General features: G+C 28.0%; 1 protein-coding gene across 1 annotated transcript; it reads right to left on the bottom strand.

Annotated features, from left to right (window-relative positions):
• Positions 1-1780: 1780 nt before the first annotated feature.
• Positions 1781-24841, bottom strand: LOC145844714 (uncharacterized). Its single transcript, XM_082952129.1, has 11 exons — positions 24717-24841; positions 22573-22705; positions 13517-13722; positions 9268-9483; positions 7935-8932; positions 6800-6999; positions 6138-6272; positions 4264-4411; positions 3375-3457; positions 2806-2984; positions 1781-2579 (listed from the first exon to the last, which is right to left on the bottom strand). Exons 1-11 carry the CDS (start codon positions 24787-24789, stop codon positions 2209-2211), a joined length of 2742 nt encoding a protein of 913 aa, XP_082808255.1. The 5' UTR covers positions 24790-24841; the 3' UTR covers positions 1781-2208.
• Between the last annotated feature and the right edge of the window lie 1604 nt (positions 24842-26445).

Consider the following 26445-nt stretch of genomic DNA (forward strand, 5'->3'; position numbering starts at 1 on the left):
CCTTTGGTATACTTGTTTTTGAACAAATGAGTTATAGTACTTGATAAATTTGTAATGTTAGTCTCTAGTATTATCACTATTAATAAGAAGTTTTAAAAACCAAAATAACTTATTAAAATAGAGTAATAAAACTAATAAAAACTTTAAACTAATCTTTTTTGTCTTAAATAGTCAATTTAATAACAGTTTTATGAATTTCAATTTATGTAATAGTAAACCCAGTACATCAGACATAAAGAAAATAATGCAGTAATATTTAAAAAAAAGTTTAGATTTTTCAAAGCTTAGTGAAAAAATAGTGCAGTAATTTATTATGGTAGTTTAGAGAATTTCCAAAAGTAAGGAAGTCGCCTTTCCGTTGTCATTGAATGACAAAAAAAAGCTTATAATTAATTTTAGATTTTCAAAAAATCTAAATTTTAATGTTAAATTGTATTTAAGAAGCTTGTTATAAAAAGTTTGTTTTTGGCTAAAAATACTACAAAAGTTTATCTGTAACTAGATAGATTATAATTAAACTTAAGTTATATTTACTACTTAGACTACTTTCATAAACTTTTATTTATTTGAATATAATCGAGGTTATTTGTTTCTTTGTAAAAAGGGTATTATAAACTAAAAGTATTTCAAAGAATCTTTTATTATTTTTTAATTAAAACGATTATTTCATGACTAATTAAAAAGATAACTGAATTTTCTCAAATAGAAAGCTTAAACTTTGAAATACTTTGTACAGCTTTTTTGCTGTTTATTTATACAAAACTATTCAAGTAAAAATATGCATTAATATTAATGGTAGCTAATAATATAGAAAACCAACCATGTTCACTTTATTTCGCTAAAATTCGTAGTTTTATTCTGAGTAAAGTTAAAAAAACGGATGCATAACTAAGAGTTTATGCGAGTACAAAAAAAAAAACACGAATAAATATAGATAAATAATAAGAAAAAAACGTTGAGAAAAGTATATATGTACGTAGGTTAAAAAAGAAAATAAAAAACTTGCCAGAACGTTTAAACTATCAATCAAATAGCAGTGTGCGTTTGAAAAAAGAATTCAAATCCCATATGCCCTGAAAATTTTTGAGGAATTACTAATATTTGAAGAATTAAAAAAAATATTCAAAGATACTTTTAAAGTAAAAATTGTTTAAAGTGAAAACTCTAAAATTATTAATAAAAAGTTATTTAAATTTGTTGTTCGTTTTAAACTAGTGAATATCAATGTAGATTGAAATTTATTTTGAATTAGCTTATTCCATTGCTTTGAACTTTCAGCACAGCATATATATATTAAATAAATATATACGTATGATTTATAAATACTTAAATATGCTAAACTTCTATTAGAACTGAACAATTTTTCGTACATATACACAGACAACTGTTTAAAATTTGTTCATAAAATAAATATACTTTCTACGAAAAAAAAATCTTTAAAATGTGGAAAATTTAAACGTATGCCAACAATCAAGTGAATTGTTCAAAAAAAAAAGAAGTTTTAAAGATAACCGTAAATTTTTTTAAATGTTTTTTCCCAAAATAAGAGGTAAGTCGCTGTATATTAAGCTTTGAAGAAAGAAAAAACGAAATTCATTAAAAAAGCAACATTTTTTTAATCGACTCAAAGCTACTTTTCGGGGAATAAAAACGAAATAGCAGCATTAAACAAATAAAAAAAGAACGAAATTTAAAATACAACTCATGTTAAAAGCAAAAAATAAAAAATTGAAATTCACGCTTGGCATTAGTGACTTTCGACATAGAAAAAAGCTGCGAAAATAAATAATTTTATTTCTATTTTACTTTGAGCAGCTGTCATTTTTTGATTCGTAGCAGCGAATTTTTAAGCAAAAAGCTACTTTTCAGCAGACTAATAAATAAAATTAGAAGCAAGTGTGACAAGAATATTGAAAAATTTAAAGCTACACAGTGTGTAGTGTACACTTTTATATAAAAAAAGCTTTTAATTGAACTTTTGATATTTGTTTATGAGTTATTATTTAACTTTCAACTGCTTTTTTGATTTATAAATTTTCATTTTAAACTTAGAAGACAGTAAGTTGAAAAAAATCAATATGACGTCATAATATCCAAACCAAAAGTATTGTGACGTCAAAAACACAACCTCTTCACTTAAAACTCAACACAAATTTTTATCCAAGATTTGAAAGTTATCAAACGTTTTTTTAGATTATGACGTCACCGTCACCGAGCGACCGCTTGGTGGCTCCTGCCGAAGCTCAGCGCCGTCTCCTTGGAAACGGACGTCACCACCCGTTCCTTGCCCCGCATCGCCGACGACCCGTTGAACAGCACCAGCTCTGTGACGTCACTGTGCCGCTCCTTGGCGGGAACCACCACCACCTGGTGGCCGCCCCGCGGTCGCCACACCAGCGTCTGGGCGTTGTTGGCCGAGGGGCGCACCAGGGCGCTGAAGGGGATGCCTTCCGCCGTCGGGTGGCGCTGTTTTGGGTTGTTGTTGGGGGTTTTTGTGGGGGTCGGCGGTTGGGTATTTTTGTTGGTGAATTTTTCGGGGGCCGGTTTGCCGTTCTGCTGCCGGGTGTCCGGGGTGTACCCTGTTTTGAATAAAAATAAATTGTTGTGACTTTGACAATTTATAAAGTTTATTTATTTTATGTTAATAGTGTTTATTCTATAGGAAAGCTATATATTGTTATTTTAATTACATAGCTTTGGAGGTCAATTATTTGACTGCAAAACAAATATCCCATTTAACAGAAGTTTGTCCTCAATATAAACATATGCACTTACATATATATTTATACAACAAACTTCACAAACCTTGCGTCACTACCGGCTGCTTCTGGTCCCTCGGAGCGACGATCCTCGCCCTCTGACCCAACTCCCGGCTTGGATCCACGTCGATCTCCAGGAAGAACTTCCACCTCACCGTGTTGAGAACTATTATCTCCTTTGTCGTCTCGTTGATGGCCGCCAACCACGTCACAAAAGATTGGTCCCTGATGAATATGTATAAGGTTAACCATGCATCAAGATCTAGTTTCGAGGAACTTGTAAATAACTTATGGTATTTAGATTTTGATAAAATATATAAGGTTATTTGTTACAAGCTTATCAGTTCACGAATTCGTTTAGAAACGCTCAATTAATAACGTTAAAGAGATTCTAAGTTATAATGAATGAATAATACGTATGTTTGAACAGTTATTGAACTAAGCTGTTTTGAGGCAGTTGTATATCAAGTTATAGCAGTTAGCTTCTTACCAAGCTGGGTGGTACATACACACTTTCGTTATTGTGAAAGATGCATGTTTTCAAAAGAATAAACTAACTAACACAACAAATAGTTCTTAGAATTGTAATTAATTTATGGTAAAGTAACTAAATACCTGACGATCCTGGTCAGGTGGGCGGATGTACCTTCACTTACGGGGACGTCCCATGTCACTGATGGGTAGAAGTTGTCGTTCATCTGTGAGAAAGATGTTATTATTTAATTTATTATTATCTAAATATTTCAAAGTTTACTCCCATGTTACTGATGGGTAGAATTTATCGTTTATCTGGTTTAGAGGTTTATCTCGTTTATTATATTTTTTCATACCTTAATGATTGTTTATGTTAGCCAAAGTAATAATAATTGAGATAATATAGACTTTGATTTATAATAAAAAATAAAGGTTTTTCTTTAAAATACTGTAAGCTGTTTTTGTGCATTGTTTAAATTTCAAAGCAAACTTTAACTTGGTGAAACGCGACTACTTAAAACGGATATGAAATATTTTTTGTTACCTTTAAAAAGGATGACACAGAACTCCTATGAACTTAACTTAATAAATTCTAAACAACAAATTTCTTACTGAGCAAGATTCGTTAGATTTTAAGCAAATATTAACTCGTATCATGCAGCAAAATAACTTTAATGTTTTAACATTATGATAATTTAACTTTGTTAAACTAGCATTTTTATTTTTTATAGCCATAATGTGTTGTTTAAAAAAAAAGTAGTATAAAACAACAAATAAAACAAGTTTTTTTTCAAAGTGAGAAATATTCTTAACTTAGTATGGTAATGCTTACATACACCTAAAAAAAATTAAACTTATTAAAACTAAAAATAGAACAAGACTAATTAACTAACGGAGCTAACTTACGTACATGACTTAAAGTTTCACAGCTTAATAAACTGTTATTTACTAATTGAGCCTACTTTGCAAAGTTTAAAAATAATACAATTAAATATTTTAACTCCGTAACAACAGCAATAAAAAAACTAACCGAGAGCTCCATGGACTTGTACTCGTTGGTCGGTCCCTGGATCGTGGCGATTTCGGTCGTGTTGCCGTACCACGGGTAGCTCACCCCATCACTGTCGCTCACGGCGGTGATCTTGCCGTTCTTAAGTGCGGGGATTTCCCAACTCGAACTGTGAGGAAATATTTAAACATTGTATTGAATGTTTTTGAAGTTACTAGTTAGATTAGCGATATAAATACTGGCTTAAAAACGTGGTGAACTTTTCCGGGTAAGCACATTTATGTAATTTCGCAGCTTGAACAGCAAAAAATTGTGATGTTTTATTTATTTTTAAATTTAGTAGTGCTTTGTTTAGTTACTAAAATAATCTTGTAAAAACGATATATATGTACAAAACTGAACATATTTTAAGCTTGAAATAGATTAATGATATAAACATGGGTTTAAAACTCATAGAAAGTTTTGCCATGCTTAAAATATTTTTAAAATTATTTATTGAACTAAAAAATGATTGGGAAACTAGTACTTAGATTAGCTATACTTAACAACAGCTAAAACTTGTGGAAACTTCATGATATTAGTAAAAGCATAGTTTACATTTCGTTCTTATGTAACACTTCTAAGTATTATTATATAATGTTTACTTGTTAATAAATTAACTATACTTATGCTGTTTTTTTCATTAAATATTCTGCGCTCAGCAACAAACTCTATCCGCACACTAGGTGGCGTGTGTGAGCACGTTCATTTTATCGACGTGTTTATGCATACCCGAATAAACTGCATTAAAATGCAAATTAAATGGTGTTTTTCAATGCATGTAAGACTCAACTTCAATATGTGATTCAATTAAGAGGTATTGGCTGTGTAACGAATTTATTAAACGAAGTAAGTGAACTTTGGTCAAGTTTCAAACTTTATTGATTTTATTTTTGCTTAGAAAAGTGAGGAAACTCATATAAAAGCTTATACATTAGTTATCCTCTAGAAACATAATGAATAAATAGATACAATCTAAACAGTTAAGTAGTTTTCTTAGAAAAGTTTAGTTTTTAAGTAAATATGATTTTACCACTAAACATAGTTCTTTTTTTAAATTATTGCTTACAAGCTTCAATACTAACTGTAACAATTGTAGGTTTATTTTATATACCTGTAATTACTTTAAGAATAAACATTTTTTACATGAACACCTTTATTTTTTTAACATAACTAGATATATGAGTATAATCGATTTCAAAAGCTTTTAAAGTGCAAAAATAAATGAGTTTCACAAATTTTGTATATATTTCTACCTCATAGCTGGTTTTATTTACTTAACTCAAACAAAATCATACAGAGCATTAGTCACTTCAACAACAAACTTGGTTTTATAACTTTATAACTTACGTAAAGTTAAAAAAAAGACTATTTCTACATACCTGTTATCAGACTTGTTAAAATGCTGAAATTTACTATGGTAATTCAGCAATGAAGCGTATAAACTTTGGTTTATTTTAAGTTAGTAATTTCACGCTCGAGTAAACAAAGCAATGCTTTTTAACATGTTTGCCTGTTATTACATTTAACCTGAATTTTAAAAGAATACAAATACATTATAAGAAGGCTTTTCTCACTGCTGTAAATAGTAGTCAATTTTTGACAGGAAAGCCGTTGTAAATTATTTATTTAACTAGTAAACCAATCATTGAACCATTAAATCCTTAAATACTTTCTCCTAACTTCAATGCGACCCATACTATGAATTTCATGTAGTTGCAAGATAAGCAGCAAATAATAACAATATATGTAAGAATATTAGTAAAGTAAACATCTAAAATTCTAAATGACCCATACTGGTTGATCAAATATATAAAATAATAAATAAACAAATATAAATAAAATAAACATCTGACCTTCCAAGTGACCCGTACTGGTTTATGAACTTCATGTGGTCGCACGCCTGAATCCATCCCACCGTCCACGTCTCTCTTTTTCTTATCGGGGGAATAACCACTCGAGCATGAGCCCTGAAGTAAGGCGTCCTGTACCTGAGCGAGATAATAATTATTTGATTAAAGTTAATATATATATAATATAATTAGTAGTGTACTTGAGCAAACACTAAAATAAGTCTGGTACTTAGTATATACAAAAGTGAAAGACATACTACATTTATTAGAAATTCAAAAGTGAAAAAAAGTAAAGTGCTAAAGACTACTTTCTTTTGAATAAATACAACAGTTTCCGCTCGAATCTAACCGTTGCATAGCTAGTAGCTGTTTATTTTTTACTCAATAACTAAATAAAAATGTGCAAATTAAATATTTTACTTATAACCAGGTTTCAGTGGCAAAATATTTACGACCTTTTCAATTATAACAAAATAGTGTTTACTACTTTGTTATGCTTGAAAAGGTCGTATTTTTTTGCCACCGAAATCTTGTAGTAAATAAAATACTAAATTTGCACATTCTATTAAAAAAAAATCTTTTCGTTTCAGTAAATTGAGCAATCTTTTTTTAGTTAAGACAAGTAACTATATTACTCACTAATTAAAAATATTTAAATTTAGCACCTTAGCACAATGGGAGAAATTTCCTCGATGACCGTCGGCGATTGGTCGATGCTGGCTCTGACGTCACTGTGTATGTTCGAGTTGCAGGGCCCCACTTTCGACTTGGCGCCCCTTATCGAGTGGTTGCCTAGCGACGAGTTCACACAGCCCATCTGGGTCGTCTGGAGGTGATTGGGTACTTGCGGTGGTATTTGCTGAATCTGATTTTTTGTTGGTTAATTGTTTATTTTGTTTGAAAAACGATTTTGTTATGCTGTTAGACTTTTGTTATTTGTTAAAATAAAGTCTGGTTAAACTAAATGTTACAGATATTTAAAAAAGTTGTAATTAGCTCTTTGGGTGGCTTTTTGTTTGAGCTTTTATAAATTTACTTTAAATAAACATTTATATCGTAAAATGCTTGAAAAAAATCCTTTTAACTTTTTGTTAGCTTATTTAGTTGTCTGAAAAAAGTTTAAGTTGCAACAAAAGTTATAACAAACTGAATTGAAACTACTTTACATCCTTATTAAAACAGCTTCCGTAACAAACTTTACTAAAAAAACTATTCTAACCTCTAACTCAGAGTCTAGAGATGCCCTTGGAAGTTGAATTTAAAAACAAACAAAAATTTTTCACATATAAGCTATGAACTACTAGCTATCTAAACGCAGTCTTAATCTAAAACTTGCTGTATTTAAGCTACTTGTTTCACTTAATTTAGGGTAATTAAGCTAACTCATTATCTAAATACACTGTAAGGAATGGAAATTCTGAACTTTTTGTAATTATTTTTGGATAAAACTAATCATGTTTATTGTGCTTAAACTGTGCGTTCAAATTTTTTGTTATTTGAACAGCTTTTTTTGCTTAAAATAAGTGATACTAATTACAAAAACCTATATATACGATTATACCTAACCTAGTCTACAAAAAGTAAAAGTAGCTGTAAATAGAAACCAGGAAATCTAACAACTTTTTTTCTACAGTTTTGGGTTAAGCAGAGCAGAAACAGAAATGGAGGGAAAGTAAAATCTTATACTTTACTGTTTTCAAGTTTAAGAATTTATAAAAGACTACTTGAGCTAGCATACAAATGTGCTTGAAAATAGTATTAAAACTAAAACTAAAATAAATTTTTTAAAGTTTCACAAACTTGTTGTTGCCTCGAGTCACGTGACTTGGCGCCGATGAACCTCAGCAGCGAGCTCTTCACCGGAATCTTGGTCGAGGGGTTTTCCCCCTGACCAGCGCTCCCTCCCGACGGTCCTCCCCCGCAGAGTCCTCCCAAAATGAGTCCGAAAGCGTTGCAGCAGTCGCCGCTCGGTGACTTGCTCTCGTTTGAGTCCGACGAAATTCTCCTCAACTCCTGGTTGGGGGAACTTCCCTTTTTGGTGGGCGTGCCGAAGGTGTAGCGGTTGCTGTTGGAGACCTGGCGGTGGCCGGCAACCAGGGGCAGCGTCGTCGCCTGGTAACTGTTGCCTGGAGCGAAGTAAGCTCTCTGCTGCTGCTGGTGGTGAGAAAATTGCGGTAGGTGGATCCTCCTTCCTTCGATCTTGAAATCTGGCGACGTTGATTGGCTGAAGTTCTCCGTGGCCTGCGATTGGTCTGTTCTTTTGCGCGCTGTCACGCGCCGCTTGCTGCCGCCGCCGCGGTGAAGCCCCCGCTGCTGCTGGTTGCTTGGCGACGAAATGTTGAGGGCCCTGTCGAACTGGAAGCCCCTTTCCGGGAAGTCCTCGTTTTCACCACTGGGTGGCTTCAGCGAGGGCAGTTTGGTAAGGTCGACGAAGCTCGTTCCCTTGAAGCTAGTTTTTGATTGGTCGCCGATTGTCAAATCGTAAGTTCTGATTGGCTGCTGCTTCCTGGCGTGCCTGAGGTGTAGGTGGAGCGATGACGTGTGTGATGACGTGGTCGTGGCGTTGGCGTTCGAATTCTTTGTGACGTCTGTGTTCGTGATGTCAATGACGTCACAGTTTTTAATTTGTTTCTGCTTGTTGTCCTGTCGCCTGTTGTTGTGGGTATACATGCGCACCTGCTTCTGATTGGTTAGTTTCTCCTTGCGCTCATGCTCACTAGGTGGCTCGAATAAGTTGTCGCTGGTTGGGGGGTTTTTGTTGGTGGACCTCAGCTGGATGTTTTGCTTCTTACTTGGAGCTGTCAGATTAAATTTCTTAGTATAAGGAAAACAGTTATTGTGCTTTTAATTATAAACTACAAACTAGTGCAGTTAAAAAGCTTTATAAAAGTTTCATCTGACAAAAAAGTTTATGAAACCAGTTTTTGAAACTATACGTTTTGGAGTGTTGTTGAGCTTTTAAGTTTCAAAAAGTATACAAAAGACGCCGCTCACAGCCAAAAATTAGTACCCAAAACATTAATTAAAAGCTGTGTTCTTGTTTGTTATATGTTTAATACTAATATGACTGCAAACAGCTTTGTAGTTTATAGTTTTCACCTGCTAAAAAGCAATAAAAATATTTACGACTCACCTTTGCTGCTAGTGGTGGTGTAGATGTACTTCTTGTTGTTGAGGTAGCGTTCGTACAACTTGATTGGCTCGCTAGAGTAATTCTTCAATCTGATTGGCTCGCAGGTTGAGTTCTTTGTTCTTATTGGCTCGCTTGTTGGGTTTTTTGTTGAGCTAACTGTCGTCAACTGCAAGTAGGTAGGCTCGCTGCTTACTGCCTTGTCGTTTCTAAATTTCTCTGTAAAAACAGTTTAAAATTAAAAAGTATAAAAATGTATTAAACATAAAGTAAAGCAGTTAAAACAGCATGCATTTCTATGTGCTTAACATACTATAGTTGTAAAAAATCACGTGTTTTTTTACTGTTTTTAATAACATGTTTGTGCTATTTAAATTCTTTTAATATAAAATACGCTAATACTGCTCTGCAACTCACTAGAACTTTATAAAATGCAATTAAAATTTCTGCTGTTTGTTATAGTAAACCACTTTGCTTAAATTGCTGTTTTTAATTTATATAATACACGTTGTTTTCAAATTAAGCTACTAAAATCTCACAAAATGCAAGCAACTATAATATTCTACATAGTTTCTGTTTGTTATAGTTATTTACTATGTTTAAACTGCTTATTTTAATTCGAAATTAATCAAAACTCTTCCAGTAAAAACAACTCTCAGTGAAAAAAGCTACCTTAAAAAATTAAAACAGTAACTATTAGACAAAGTTTGATGTCTTTGTTACTACTATTAGCTATTATACTGTAAAAGTTTAAAAAAATATTTCAAAAACGAAATCTTTACTAAAAAGAAACGAGCATTTGGTGTGTTATCAGCAGCAGCGCCACTTTTAGCTTCAGCTAGAAATGACAGGTATGTTACATAGTGTGACGTCACAGTAATTACAAATGCTGACATAATGCTTTTGCTTCACGTCACAAAAAAAAAACTTTTCCTATTCGCTCGAAAATGTCGTACCACAATTTTGCTGAAACTAACTACGTTTTAGAACAATCAAAAGTTTCTGAAAAAAAAGTAATAAGTACTTTAAATTTTTTTCTATACTTTTTCTCGTAAAAGAAAAGCACAAACAATGATACTTTGGTCCTAAAAACTCTAAAGCTTAAAAAAGTTTACGACAAACTTGAACGAACTCAAACTCACAAGCTTTTCCAAACAATTGTTTTTTAAAACAAACGTTTAAATGCACCAATGTAAAGCAATGTAAGTGAGCTAAAAAATTATAGCAATGAAAACAAATAGAAACATACATTACTCTGACATTTAAAATAAAAGACGCTTTGAAAATAATACCGCTCTGCTGAGACACTTTGTTTCCTTCTGGTAATCTATGATAAATAGCTTAAAAAATAATCAATAGTTGCTTCCTTGTGTTTTAATAAAAAAAGCAACTTTATGATTTTGCTCAAAATCAAACAATAAAAGAATTGGGCTTAGAAATAAATCTAAGCTCATGACTTTATACATTAACTTTTTCTTTTACTATTTTGTTAAATTCGAGACCGTACAAAAGAAGTATAAGATTAGTTACTAAGTGAAAACTACTTGTAAATACAAAAAAATACAAAAATAAAATTTTGCAGGTTTTTACAAACTACTATGTAAATCTATATACGCTACATACTTAAAAAAAAAGTGTGTAAAACAAATTATTTAATATTTTTTGATAAAAAACATAACAATAGTAATATTTTTGCTAAATTACCTTAACTTCTTGATAAAACTCAAGAAAGTCGCAAACTTTCAACAAACTGCTGTATAATTAAATACACTGTACTAGTGTTTACAAATAGAAGTAACATTATACATGGCTGAATAAAACTTTTTTTTGAGTTTTTTATGAAAAAACAACAAAAAAAAAAGCAGTTTAAGCTAAACTACTGGCCATGCTGGCTTTACTTGTAAACAAAAAATTATATAAAAAAAACTGCTATATACGCTATACACTGTTTACAAATAAAAAACAAAGTGTAAAGTTTTAAAATTGATGTGTGAGGTATGATGACACAATATCCGCTTAACGCTAAAGTGAGAAAAATAATAAGCAAGTTTTGACGTTAGAATGTTTATTTGAAACAAACTTTTAAATAGGAAAGCATAAGTAATGCAACACTTTTGGTTTGATAATTTTTAAATAAAGTTAAAGAAAAAAGAAAGCCCAACGTACTTTAAGTAGCATAATGAATGCTGTTTGAGTTTATTTGTAATTTTCTTATATCAAAATGGTTAACAAAAAGTAAACTAAAAAACAAAAAATCTTAATTAGCTTTAAGAAAAACTTAGCTAAAGAATACAAAAAATATATTGTAAAGTAAGTGTTTTTTTCAATTTATAATACCTTATAAAAAGTAAACAATAACAAATTAATTCGCATTTGTCCTATAATAAATAGCACAACACAAATTGATTAAAAAATACTTTAATAAACATTACTGATATTTTTTTTACAAAACAAACAAAATTTACCTTTCAATTTTTTTAACAGCATTTTTAGGTATAACTTCTACGTTTATCAAAATAAAATTTAAATCTGGCTACTTAGGCAACAGATAAAATAGAAATGTTTTAAAAAAACTGAACAAATTTACTTTTTAATGAACAACGTAATTTGAACCAATATAATTTCAGCTTTAAAGTTTTTGTATTTAGGATAATTGTAATTACGTTTGTGTAATTAGACGTTTAAATTTTATCGAAATTAGGTGTAACAAGCGTTAATTTTGTGTTTATTATTTGTTTAATAACTTATAATAATTTTAAACAGCCATAAATATTTTATTTAATAATTAAGTTAATAAATAATTAAAGGTAATTGTAATTTTATTGGTTAGTTTATTTAACATTTTTTAGCTAAACTCAGTCTTTATAAAATTAAAACATTAAATTAAGTGAACAAATTAGAAAATTAATTGCTAGTTTTTATTTAAAAAAACTATTATGCTATTGAGATATTAAAAAAATAAAACTTTTTTATGCTTTGAAAAGCAATTAAAATAAGTTTTTTTGAAATATTATTTTGAGTTCTCAACTTCTCTGAATTTCTTTGTAACTTTTTCAATTAACTATTTTAAGCTCAGTTTGTTTTGATCAGAAAGTTGATAAACAGTTTGTATATGTTTAGTATGTTTTTTAAAAACTTTATTAAAATAAACTTTGACCCCAACTATTTTATAGTACTATTGTAAAAAATACTATGTATAATTAGACTTTAATTGCCTGTTTTAAATGCATATGTATATTTATAGCCGGTAATAACTATCTTCTAATTACGGGAATAAAAGTTAAACCACTTCAATAAAAACTTTAGTAAAGCACTTACTTTCCTCAAACTTGTTAGTTTTAGTTTTCATATAAAATACTAGTTAAAAAAACACTAATTTTAAAATTTTTAAATTTAAAACTTTAAAATTTTTAAAGTTTTCACAAATTTTAAAAATTTTATTTAAAATTTTTACACCGTAGATACTTAAAGTACAAACACTTATAAAATCTGAGAAAATTAAAACTCATGACTATAACGTTTTTTGCCTTAAATAACTTCGAAGTTTTAGATTGAAATCAACACTTTTTGTAGTTTATGTAACGATATTTGAGCTAAAACGCGTTTAAACTTTGAATTCAATTTTTTCATGATTAAAAATGCTGCCTAAAATACTGAGTTGTTTAAGTTTGAAAATTAAGCACTTATTCATGCAGTTTACTGTTAATTACGTAACACCAAGCTGTTAGGAAAAAACTAATGTTTATTTTTACTTAATATTTTTTACGTTATTTGTTTTTATGCATCAAATAAGAGCAGTACGTTTAATTTTTATAAGCTGAGTAGACAAAGACATTTTAAGGCTACTTCAAATATCCATAAAAAGTTACTTCTGTGCAAATCATTTTATAACGTCAATGTATGCACGTAAAAATTAACATTTAAGAAAGTCGTAAATAAACTAATGAATGCTAACCATAAGAGCAACATGCATTAAGCTTATACAACAAAATTTAAACAGCTTTTTCTAAAACACTTAAAGTATACGACTGAATTTTTATGTAAGAAAAATTTTTACTAAGATCTTAAAGTAATACTTTGACTGTGAAATATTTCTTATTAGCAAGTTGTACGCGAAAATTTAGTAATTATATATAGGTAATAAAACAAATCAAACTTATTCTAAAGCTTAGACCAGTAAAAATATTATAAACCGATTTTTTTTGTGTCCAAAACCTTTTTTTAAATAAAAGTTAGTAAAAAAAAAACTAACTGTCCGTCAAGGTAAGATCGAGTCTTTCCAGCAAGTTGTAGAAATCCTGCTGCTTCAGGTTGGGTACGTGGTTGTTGTTCCCGTTCGATCCTTTCTTCTTCTTCTTCCTCGAAGGCTGATCTTCCTCTTCTGCGAGAGGTCTGCTCCTTGGGTCTTCTTCTAGGGGAGGTCTTCCTGATGATGATCCCAACGCAGAGTACTGAGAGCTGTTCATTTTGATGAAAGTATTTTACTTTGTATATATAAAGCTGTTATAAAGAGTTGCTGGTTAAATGGGAAGTATGGAGCTATAGTTCATTGAAGGACAAAAAAAGAGGTCAAAATATTTGGTCCTAAGACCCGGTGCACAAAAAACCTTTCGGTCACACACCACTAATACCTTTTAACGTCTTGTCCAGGACTTGTCGTGAATAATAATTATTTTTTTGTAAAAAGTGGTTATTGAATGATGAATGGGTTTTGTGTAAAACCTAGGATGTTATAAATTATTTTTTTGTTAAAAAATTGCTTTTACATACTAACAGATTTGTGCGTATGGTTTCATTTTATGAGTTTAAAGCTTAGTGTTTAATTTTGTTAACAAAGGTGTGTTTTTTTTTTCAAGCAGAATCGAACACATCTGCTGTAGCTTTTCATTGCTTAGGTTTGACATATTTTCTTAAAGGCTAGTCAGCGGTCAAACAAAAGTTTTCAAAAAGTGGACAATAAAAAGTTTGATTATATTGAAGTATTAAAAGTAGTAAACGTAGACAATAAAGAGTTACTTTTTTGAAATGAAGAATGATAATTGGCAGTAGAAGAAAAGTGAAAGCATAAACTTAAAAAGAAGCTCACATTGAAAGTTTATTATTATTATTTGTGTTTTTGTGTTTTAATAAAAAAAAGTACGTTTTTCTTAAAATAAATAAATATACATCTATGACGGTTTAAGACTTTCATGTGATTTTAAATACGTAAATATTTTACAGACGGTTGGTCACTTTTTAGTTGGTTGCTGCGGTTTTGCTAAAAATAAAATATTCGTCGTCACACGTCACCATTATGACGTAAAATGATTATGACGTAACATGCTGATGAGATGGAAGTGACGTGTGGTGACATGTGAAAATGTTCATAGTGACGACACATTAAAAATGTTGTCGTTTTATAACATTAGAATATTTTTGTTTTTTAAAAACAGTAGTTTGAATTTTTGTGTAAAAACAGCACATAATTTTAATAAGTCACACAACTCTTGGTAATTCATTTTTTGAAAGCTATAGAAATTATTAATTGTATCTACCTTAACTTGTGTAAAAAAACTAAAACTACAAAACAAATCTGATTTCATTAAAAATACTAAAAATTACTTGTAAACAATGTGATAAGTTTTTTATGAATACTGTGACTGTTCAGACACAAAATTAAAATGTTTTGTTGTGGAAAAAAATGTTTTAGTTTTTCTGTGAAAATAGTTTCTTATGGTAAATGGGTGTTTGCAAATGTATGACTTTTAATGTTCTAGACTTAATTATTTCAAGTTCTTATTATAGTATAATAATATACCCGGTCGGGCTGATAAGTTATACATTAGAATTGAAAAAAGAAACGTTAAAAACAAATAAATGGACAAAAAGGGACTTAATTTGGTTATATGACCTAAAAATTTGCATTAATATAAGTTGAGAACTATTTTGTTTTATTAAGGGCCAAATGAGTTACAATGTAGTTACTTACATATTTGTTTCATAATTTACCATTTGAATAGCAAACAAAGTTTAAAATATAAAATAAATTAGTGATTGTATATACCTCAAATTGTTAAAACAACAACAAAAAAAAACCACTAAGTACCACAGCAGTTAAAAATAAACAAAAAAGTCAAGAATTTCTAAAATACTTTATTAAAAATAAAAACAAGCTAACAAATGCAGAAAATTTAGCACCTAATCTAATTAATTAAAAATCATTCTAAATTTGCTAGAAGTTTCTAGACAATAATTAAAAAAACACTCAGCACTTTGAGAAGGTTATGTAACATAAACCTGGAAGTAATTAAATATTTTATGTTTTTGGAGAAACTTTTAAAGAAATTTTTAACAATGTAAAAAGGTTGTAACAAATAGCAAAATTTAACTTTTTACAAAACGAGCATTACACTTTTTTACATTGTTGAAATAACTAAATCGTACGATCTTTACTATTAAGTTTGACAATAGTTTCATAATTCGAAAACTACTTAAAAAGCTAAATTTAACAAAGTGAAAATTAGAATAAAAAGAAAATAGATTTTTCTCTGAACTTATAAAGTTCTTTTGAACATAAAAATCTAATTGTGAAATGTCAAAGTTTAATACTGTGTATTTTATACAAACTAAATTATTTTTTGTTTCAACAATGTTTTATACTTTACTTTTTTTAATTAATCAGGTATTAATTTGTTAATAGTTAATTAAGCATTTAACTAGTTTTTATTAAGTAGTTTTCAATTAAAATGTGAACTTTGAAAGTTATAAAAATACTTAATGAAAACTTTTAAATAAGTTTGAGAAAAAGAAAATTAAATAAATATTTGTAAGATATTTAGTTGAGAAATTTAATTTAAATAAAACGACAGCTTTAAAACATAATTAACTGTTTTGTTTGATCAGGCATTAATTAATTTGTCAATTAAGTCTTTAAGAATAAATTTAACTTAATTACTTTAATAAAATGTTTTAATGCTTATAATATTTAGCTCTAAACTTTTTTAAATTTTAAAAGCTATAAACAAACTAAAAATTTATAAAAATAAAAAAAAATTGGTTTAAAAATACTAAGCTTTAAAATTTCATGTAAAATAAATGTAAAGTATAATTAATACTGACTGAAAACAAAAGTATCATTACTTGTTTATTTGTTAAACAAATTACACAATGCTAAACCTAATTTTGAAACAAACATTTTTAAAAGTAAAAAAAAAAAAACAAAGCATTTGCTATAAAAACTATATATAATAGCTAAGAAGAAAAATACTTTAAATTATACGGTTTAAGTAAAAGTACAAAATTAAGACTGTACTTAACAAAATGCACTTAAAAAACTAAAACTTTGCAAAACATATGTAAACATAACCGTATTCATTTTAAAGTAAATGTACAAAACTTAAACTTTCATCATTAAAACGCTTTAATAAACAAAAATTTCTACAAAACAAATGCTGTTCTTAAAACATGCTAACCCTTATTGTACAATAAAAAAAAACTTAAATTTTCTAAAAGTAGTGTGAAACATGAGTATTTGAACTTTTTTATTTTTAGTGCGCTGGCCACATTGCACCAATGTATGCTACTTTGCTGTAATGTATGTGCTACTTTACAGCAGTGGCAACGTTAAAAGCATAATGCGCGATTCAGTGTCGTTTTACAAGGAAAATAATTAAAAAAATGGCTTTTTTTACTACTTTCTCATGGCGAAAAAAGTTTTATAGTTGTAAAAACTTTACTTGTTGTTATGGCCTTTTGTTTAAGTATTTTTTCTTTGTTTCCGAAAAGTAACTTTTTATTCAACTTGAACAATAAATTTAGAGTTGTTTGTCTGTCTAAAAGCTCACTAAAGTATAATAACGAGTAGAAATAAAACCGATTACTTTATACTTTTAGACAAACTAAACTCTTTATCCAAGTCATAAAGAGTTAGTTTTAATACGGTCATAAAAGTGAGTAGAATTAAAATAAAAGTTTTTTCTTCATAGTTTACTAATACGTCTATTAAACAAGATTTAAGTAGCTTAATGAAGCTTTTGTGTACCAGTTAAATTTAAAACGTTTTATTTAAAGCTGCATATATAAAGTACAAAACTTTAGTTTATTACATTAGCTTAAAAATAATCAGTATTAAACAAAAAACTATTTAAGCAACAAAAAACTGTTTCTATAAAAAAAGTAGCTACTGTTTAAATGTAAAAAAAAACTGCAAAAAACTGTTTCACATAGAAGTTTTTTTCAAGCTAAAACTCTGTAGGTGGAAAATTTGCTATTTTTAAGGACAAAAATTACTTTTTTTTTCACTTTAAAATTGCACCTATTGAAAAATTTCAACTCTAAAAAATTTAAAACTTATTCAACTCGCTTTTTTTAAGCATTTTTTGTCTTGTGCATTTTTTATTTTATTGTGCGCAGTCAGCATTTTAACAGCGCAAGCGATTATTGTTAATATAGACTCTTCTACTCAATTAACCCTAAAGTTTAATAAACAAAGTTTTAAAATATTTATTTAGTGAATTTAAGTTTTAAACAGTCTGTCTTTGAATTTTTGTGAAAAAATGTTTATATTAAACATTAAGTACTATTTAGTTAAAGCATTTTCATGTTGTTATTACTATTAATTATATTAATTTTATTTTTAGAACTCTTAATAAAACAGAACGTAAAATTAGGCTTGCTTTTGTTTTAGCGAACTGTTTTGTTCAGTTATGAAAAAATACCAATAAAATAACACCATAGATTTTAATATTAAAAATTAAAACTTGTTTCTTTTTTTAATGACAGAGCTAGATAAAAAATTCATACCTTTAAAACTCAAAAAAAGCTTAAAAACAAAACTAAAATGTTAATTTTATTTCTATTACAAATTTTATTTAATTACTGCCATAAAACTACAGTAAAATATAGTTTTAAAACTACTGAACAAATTATTTTTAATTAGATGCATTATTGGTGTACTAAAGTTTTCAAACGTATATAACTCTAAAGCCTTTTATTTTTCTGTCTTGACACTTTATCACTGCACTACACTTACTAATTACGTGGCTTATTTAACCCCAAAATAAGTTTTTGTAGTCGTATGATTAAAAAAAAACACTTTAAACTAAATTTTGAAACTCTGCGAAAAGTTGTAACATAAGTTTTTTAATTCAAAGTACTAAAAAGAGTTAATCTTTATAGCACCACTTTTTGAAAATGTAGCCTAAGTTATGCTTTATTCTAATTTTTTAAGGTCATTTAAGGCGTTCGATTACTAAAAGGATTCGTTATATACTGATGAAAAGTAACATGAATGCTTATTATAAACAAGTCTAAGAAAAAACTTGTACAAAACCTTAAAAAATGGTATTAGTTAAGATTGATGAATTAAAAAAAATTAACGTGTTGAAAAGATTAACGTTAGGTAGCCGTATAAAAGAGAACTAATCATAGTTTTATTAGTATATTGAAAGTAGTCTTAATTAGTTTGAAGTAATTAAAAAGTATCGATTAAAGAGAAAACGATAGCTAGTTTCACAGACTGTGGTTTTTATTTAAACACGTAGCTAAATAAAAAAAGTTAAACTAAAACAAAAAACAAAAATTAAATAAAACAGTTAAACAACTTGTTTTTACACTACATTTGAAGTATACTTCGATAAGTATTTTTATACTAACTCATATGAAAAATGACTCAATTAAAAAACAAAGCTGCATAATATTAAATGTGGTTACAAAAACAAAAAAAAGAAGTATTTTAATTGTTTTTATTGTAAAAAATCTTTAGCTACTAAAAAAATAATGAACTTTGCAGATTTCAGCTGGTTGTAAAATTTAACAAATATTTCTCAAGTTTTTTCCTTTTAATGCTTAAGAAAGTTTTAAATTAAAGATGTTTGTATTTAAAGTTACTTGTACTAATCGCGGCAACAAAAATAGGAAATATTATAATTTGAAATTCAAACTTTATCTATTTAGACCATCTTTTTTTTTCTTTTCAGCTTAACTGCAATCGATCTTTAATTCGAAAACGGTTATTTTGATTGTGAAAGTCCCAAAGCATTTTTAAACGTCTTTCTAATAATAGTCTGTACAAAGTTTTAAAGTAGTAGCAACACTTTTATAATATAGAAAAACTTAGAATGTGTTATAATTTTAAAATTATCTAACTTAATAATTAAGCGCTTCTGAGATAAAATGTAAGCTAAGTATGGGTTTTACACTGTCTCTGAAACATATTTTGATGCTTAATACCAAATACAAGTAAAAATCTTTCTGTAAAAATAGAAGTTGAATTTGTTTAAAGACAGTGATTTTTATTTGACCCGACGTAAAGAACGCAGCTTAAAAAGTTTGATCGAATATAAACATTTTTTTTTCTAAAAAAAGAGTAAAACTAAAGTTTTAACTTCCAAAATACTTTTTGTATTTTACTGCGTTTTTTTTCGCGGTTTTATTTAAACACTTTAGTATTTTTCTGCGTAAGACTGATATTTTTAAACTTTACTAGCTACAAAATCATAGCCTGATCTAAAAACGAATTGGCGAAAGTTTATGGACGTCTAAAACTTAAAACTGTTACAAAGATAGTCAGTATAAAACTAAAAAAAGTCAGCTTAAATACTGTTATAGTTTTTAATAAAAAACTTAACTACTGGAGTATAATAAAATAAAACTTTACAATAGAATTTGTTGTTTTTATTCATCTGCGTTAGTTTTATTTATGTAAGTTTCTTATATTTCAAAAAATGATACTATTTAAGTATCAAAAAGCCTAAGCACACATTTTTACAACTAAAAAAGCTACTAACAGCCCTAAAATGCCCAACAACCAAAACTCATAACCCTTAAGCGTGTCACTTATTCTAAATACATTCAAAAAAAAGAGAAGCAAAAAAAAAAAAAGAACTTTATAACAGATTATACATTCTTACAGCTTGGGAAGGTACTGACACCCCTAAAAAACAAAAAAGTACAACTAAAACTTGATACCCCTTAAAATAAAACGTGTCAATTAGTCTAAATGCAAAAAAGAGAAACAAAAAAAAGAAGAACTTTGTAACGGATTAATCTGTAAAGCATTCTGCTGCAATGGAGAGATAACTATCAAGTTACTGCCACACACTTCTCGATACAATGGTGTAAAATTGTAATTCACTGAATAGGAAGCTGCCCGCACGAGCGCACAGTGATTCATTTGAATTTTGCTCCATCCTCTTTTCAAAGTTGGTTGTTGAGAACATTTATTACCATATTGGTCGTGCGCGCTAGATAAGTTGGATTTTCAACGTTAAAAACGAGCATTTTGAACGGTAACAAGTTTGTTTTTTGTGGTCCTACTAAAACTTTGAACCTAGAAAATTGATTTTTTAGCTTTGCTCTTTTTCAGTTACAAAAATAACTTTTGTCATGTTTGTTTAACATACTTGCCTTTGAAATGCTTGGTCTATTGTAATACTTGTGACATTTCGGCCCTTTCGATTTTTTTACAACTATGGTTCTAAATAAATTGAACTAGTGTGCTTGACAAATAGATTGATAATTTTAACCATGTGTGCTAATATAAGAGTATTGACATTCAAAACGTTCGTTTAAAAGAATTTTTTGAAAAAGGTAATTTTTTTGGTACTAAAAACAGGAGTCTTTGATAATTTTACTCATAAACATGTTTAACTTCATTTAGGTGATGTAAAATATATTTTAGACTTTAACATTTGTTATTTAAGTCATGTGCTTGGTTTTTTGAATTCCCAACTGAAAAGTATACTTGTTTTTTGTTGAACTTTAAGTAGATTTTCGTTTTCATTTTTGCTTCTTTTTAATTGAACTGTCTTATTGTTTAATTGACAATTTTATCTGTTTTAATACTTTATAATTTAAGTGAAGTTTCGTGTAATTGTATTTTGTTTAAAATATTAACTACATAGTGAACGTAATAACCTGAAAAGAGCTTTCTCTTTTCTTTAGTTATTCGCTTATTTATTCGTACTTGTAGCTTTTTTTACTGTGTATATTTATCATTTAAACGTGTTTTGTACGAATAAAACATATGCGCTCTCTGAGTAAGAAACACATTTTTTTTCGACTTTTAATAATATTACCATTTAATACTTACGTGCTAGACAAGTACTATTTTATTTGAAACATATGTCCTTACCATGGTAGAATTGTTGGTTAAAAATGTCTTTTATAAGTTAGTGTGGTCAAAAAACATAACAGGTTACTATCTAAAAAATAATTATAGTACAACAGATTACTTAACAAACTACTGTAAAAAGCATTGCTTGAAACTTTTGTAGCTTGAATTTTAGTAGCTACGTGACTGATATAAATAGAACTGCAACAGATTTAGCACAACTGAAACTAACAGCTTCGAAATAAATAATTAAAAGCATAAGAAAATCCTCTGGTAGCAAAAAGAACAAAATATGTAGACTTTTTGATAAATATTTAACTCTGCGCATGTTTTTAAACTTATGTAGCTAAAATTTTTGTAGAAATGAAAAACACTTGATTTAACACAAACTTAAAGTACAAAATATATTTTTTAACGTGAAAACATAACAAACTAATTGAAGACTTAAAACAAAAAATAAAAACTAATAAAAAAGTGCTACAAAAATAAATATTTAGGAAAACAACTTCATCATTTTTAAAAAAATGGAATACTTTTAGAAGTAAATAATCAAGCTATCTACCTAAAATTACTAGTGATCCTTTTAATATAATCAAACCTAAATTGATGGTATTTTTCAGTTTTCATAACTTTGTCTAACACTTTGTGATATATTTGTTTGTAAACGAAAATTCCAAAAAACCCTACGAAGTAGTTCAACTTTGACGAATTAAATGTGAATTTAATATTTTCCTGGGATTTTCACTTGACGTCTTTTTTAGTAAAAGCGCACGTCAAGCCGCTAGATGTGACCTATCGGTAATTATAACTTGAATTTTAAGTATCGATTTTTTGTGCAAATTATAAAATTCCAACAACTTTTCTGTTATCTATTTTAAACTTAGTAGCTTAAAAATTATCAAAACTTATTGTGTGTAAAAAACCCTTACCTTATAACTTGCTCAACTTTTAGAAAATTTTAGTCTACGTAAAACAAGCATTAAAGATGTCAAAATATTCAGAAACTGTAATATAAAACTATATTGCTTATTGATTATTCGGTATTTTGAAGAACAGGAAATTTATTTATTTATATTTTTGCATATTTTGTGCTTGAATTTTTTTTATTTTAATACCTAGTTCTGACAAGTTTGGTTCTGAGTAATATTTATGAGTTTAAAGAATAAACGTTATGTAAAATACCCTTAAACAAACATACATAAAACACTTTAACAAACTTGTTAGCAAAGATTCGGTCTTCGACTCTTGTTTGTTGGTTGTTATGGCAATAAACACGCTTTTTTGAGGTTGTTTGAGGGTTGATTTGTTGGCTTGAATTCTGTCTAGTTAAGCTCTCCAACTGGTTAAGCACTGCATTTGAAATTATTTTGTTTACTGCTCTCTGCTGCTACTAGATATCAGTGGTTTGTTGTTTGTTTAGGTAAAAATTTTATTATTTTGTACTCAGTACTTAAGTGGTTTCTAGTGAAAAAGATGATGCTTTGTAGGATAATCGAACTTGGTTATTTATTTACCAGCTAAAATATATCGTTCAACAACAAGTAAAATTGAGTTATTTTAAATGCGACAGAACAAATTTAAACAGCTATAACTACAACAAGTAGAAACCAGAACAACTAATACAGCAAACGTGTTTTGGTGTTTAAATTTGCAAGAAAATACTGAATATAAAATAAAAGCAAAATATTAAATATAAATAATAATTGTAATTGTGTACCAAAAAATAATATATAGTTGGATGTCCGGCAGAATGTTAAACACAAAACTCCACGCCAAAGGTGGACTTTTCATTAAGAAATTAAAAAATCATGGAAAATGAGCGTAACCAGTAGCAGATGGAAAACAACTCAGCGAAGTTTATTGATTCTTTCATGTGTTGTGTGGAAGATTTTGTTTTAATTAACACACCGGCACACTCGGGTCAAATCTTTATATCCTTGTGAGAAGCGTGTCTGATATCGATCGAATTTTTCCCTGTGCTTTTTGTTTGTAATTTTGTGAAGGTTCGTTAGAGTAGTTGGTGCATTAAGGACTAGATTATATATTCTTATTGCTTTATTTGACAACTTAAACTTATTTTTATATTAACGTTAATTTATTTCTTTAAAAACTAAAAAATGTATTCAAGATCTTTATTTTAGTTTGTTTATTTCGTTAAGACTGCTGGTATACAAAATATAAACTAAGCAGACATACCATCAAAAGATAATAAACTGTTGTGCATGAAAGAGTTTTTTTTTCAAAGTATGAAAGGGTATAGTTGATATATATTTGTAAAATAAATTAATATAAAAAAGCTTTTTTAGATTAGTTATACAAAAATAACACCTAACAATATTTTTGCATGCTTTTGAATATTTTTAAAATAATAGTAGTAATTTTCGCATTAAATTTTTGTTCAGAATACTTAAAAAAATTGAAAAACTTGGTTGAAATAGGTTTTAATTTCATTTGTTAAGACCATAAAAACTATTTTATCAAATTTTACATTACTCTGTACAAAGTTGCAAAAGATAAAAACTCAAATCCTTCTATGCAGAACTGCTGAAATCAATAAAAAGTGAAACAGCCAGTTCGAAATGAGTGCCAAATAGTAAAGTTTGAAACTGTTAGTAACTAATAGTAAAGTTGAAAGTATTAATCGTGTTTTAGCGAGCAGCTAGTGAAATTGAATATTTCCGTTTATCGTTGCACGCCAATTTTGTTTTACACTTTAAAATTGTCGATAAAGCGTGTGGCTAGCAGATAAAAAAATGCAGTTTAAAATGTAAACTTTTTATATGATTTTGTCGAACAGTTTGACCAATTTTTAGGTTTTTTGCTTAATTTTTAATATAAAAATAACATACCTTAATGTGAATGATACAGTTCATAGAAAAATCATTATAATAATAAAAAAAAGAAAAAAATTAATCATAGTTTAAGTATCTGAAACAAATTAAAACATTTAAGAGCGGTAATTTTTTTTGTGACGACACACAATTGTTTCCTTACGTCACAATTTGGAATGTCGTGTTTTTTGTTCTATATACTTTTTATCGTTTGTTTTTATTTTTGTCTATGTCCAGTTTTGAAAACAAAATTGTTTATAAAAGCTTTTATAACAGTATAAACTAAATAAGCTGTTTAATAAAGTCGGTAATGATTAATAATAACTTCTAAACAAGATACTCATATTTTTATAAATGTGTAACTTTTGATCAAATAAACAAAATTTTACATTAAAATCGTTTTTTAGTCTACAAGTTTATATCAAACAATCATAACCTAAAAATGAAAAAAAGATACTCATGTACTATTATTTTTCTAAAATTTTCCATGTATACATTAATTTCAAAAAAAAAAAAGTATAATAACTAACATGAATAAACGAAAAGGCAGTTTTGTTGATTATTTTGTTGAAATGCCTCTTCACAAGAAATCTTGTTTGACATCTAAGTTGACATCAGTTAAAATCATTTGTACAATACTATGTTACAACATTTATTTCTAAAAAAAAACAAATTTTACAAATTATACTACAAAAATTTGTTCTGAAAAATAAGTAACTTGAAATAAGTTGTACAAATTATGTTACAACATTTTATTCTTTTCAAAAATTAGTTAAAATATTTGTAACATACTATATAACAAAACAATTAGAATAAATAAAATTAGTGAGATAAGTTAGTTATACTGCTAAATTTAAGTTGTTTAATTGTCTTTCAGTGCATTAAAACATTATAAAATGCTAAGAAAATTTTAGTTTTGTATAAACAAGCTATCCTTATTAGCATTACTAAAGTTATTTAATTGTCTGATAAGGTATTAAAAAGTGCTGTGTTAAAACAAAAATGTTGAAGAGATTAATGATTAGTACAGATAGCTTTCTTTTTTCCCTACATGAAAATAATACATACGTTTTTTATCTAAATATACCCTTCTTAACAAATGGAATCTCTTTTGTCATAAACTGAAAAGAAAAAAAAAGCTAATATTGGCAGAACAAATTAAAAACAAACTTTAACAGTTGTACCTGCTTTACTTAAAAACTGTTAAAACTATGCTTTACTTAACTTTTTCTATTGACCACTACTCCTTTCTTTTTGCATAACAACATACCTTAATGAGGTCATTATGACGTAAAACTTTAACTCAGTTGACACGTGTGGTTCATGAATATTGTTGTAATTTTCAGTAAGAATATATTTAGACAAAGCTTATATACATTTTTTTTATTACTGTTCAACCTAAACACAGTACAAGTATTTTGTTGCCTTTTGACCAAGTTTATAGATTTTAAAGACTATGCATAAAACAGATTTATCAAAACATTTTTTTACTTTAAACGAAAACAAAAAATATCAAAATTACAAAAAATTACACTCATTATAAACTAGTTTGTAAACTTTTAAACAACGCCATCGAATTTAATCTGATTATTAAAAACATTGAGAAAATAAAACAAAGAAGTTTAATAGATTTAGAAAAGATTAACTTACTCATATTTGAATGCGGAAGCAAAATAACAATAACAAATTTGAATACTACTTTGTTTACAAAAACATCTAAAGCTTAGTTGCGTTAGAAAAAAATACATTAATTGCATGATGGAGAAAAAAGCTAGTAGCTTTTGGTTACATTTTTAACTATTTGTTTTTAATAACTTGTTTAATGGTTTAAATTTATAAATGCTTATAAAGTTTAAAATGCTTACTAAAATGTCCAAATACTAATTTATTTTACACGTACAAGTTATACAATCATTTTTAGTACTCTTTTAACTAAGTTATTTTATAACTTTTTGTTGAAATTCCTGAGTTATGCAACAAAATTTCATGCAAAAAATTACAGAAAAAGTAGCAGAAAGGAAGCTTTGAAACCGCACAATTTATGCTCAAGTCATCTGAAAAAAAACTACAGAAATAGACAACTTTAATTTAATAGACATTTTTAACAAATGTATATTTAGACTGTTATAAAACGTTCATTTTTAATTCCTAAGTTATGTAACAAAAGTTCATGCAAAAAATTCACAGAAAACGTAGCAGAAAGGAAGCATTAAAGCCGCAAAAATCTCAATTTATTTGCAAAAAAAAAAAAAAAAGCTG

This window comes from Thalia democratica, chromosome 9 (assembly GCF_965202585.1).
Source record: "Thalia democratica chromosome 9, ktThaDemo2.hap1.1, whole genome shotgun sequence".
Taxonomy (NCBI): Eukaryota; Metazoa; Chordata; class Thaliacea; order Salpida; family Salpidae; genus Thalia; species Thalia democratica.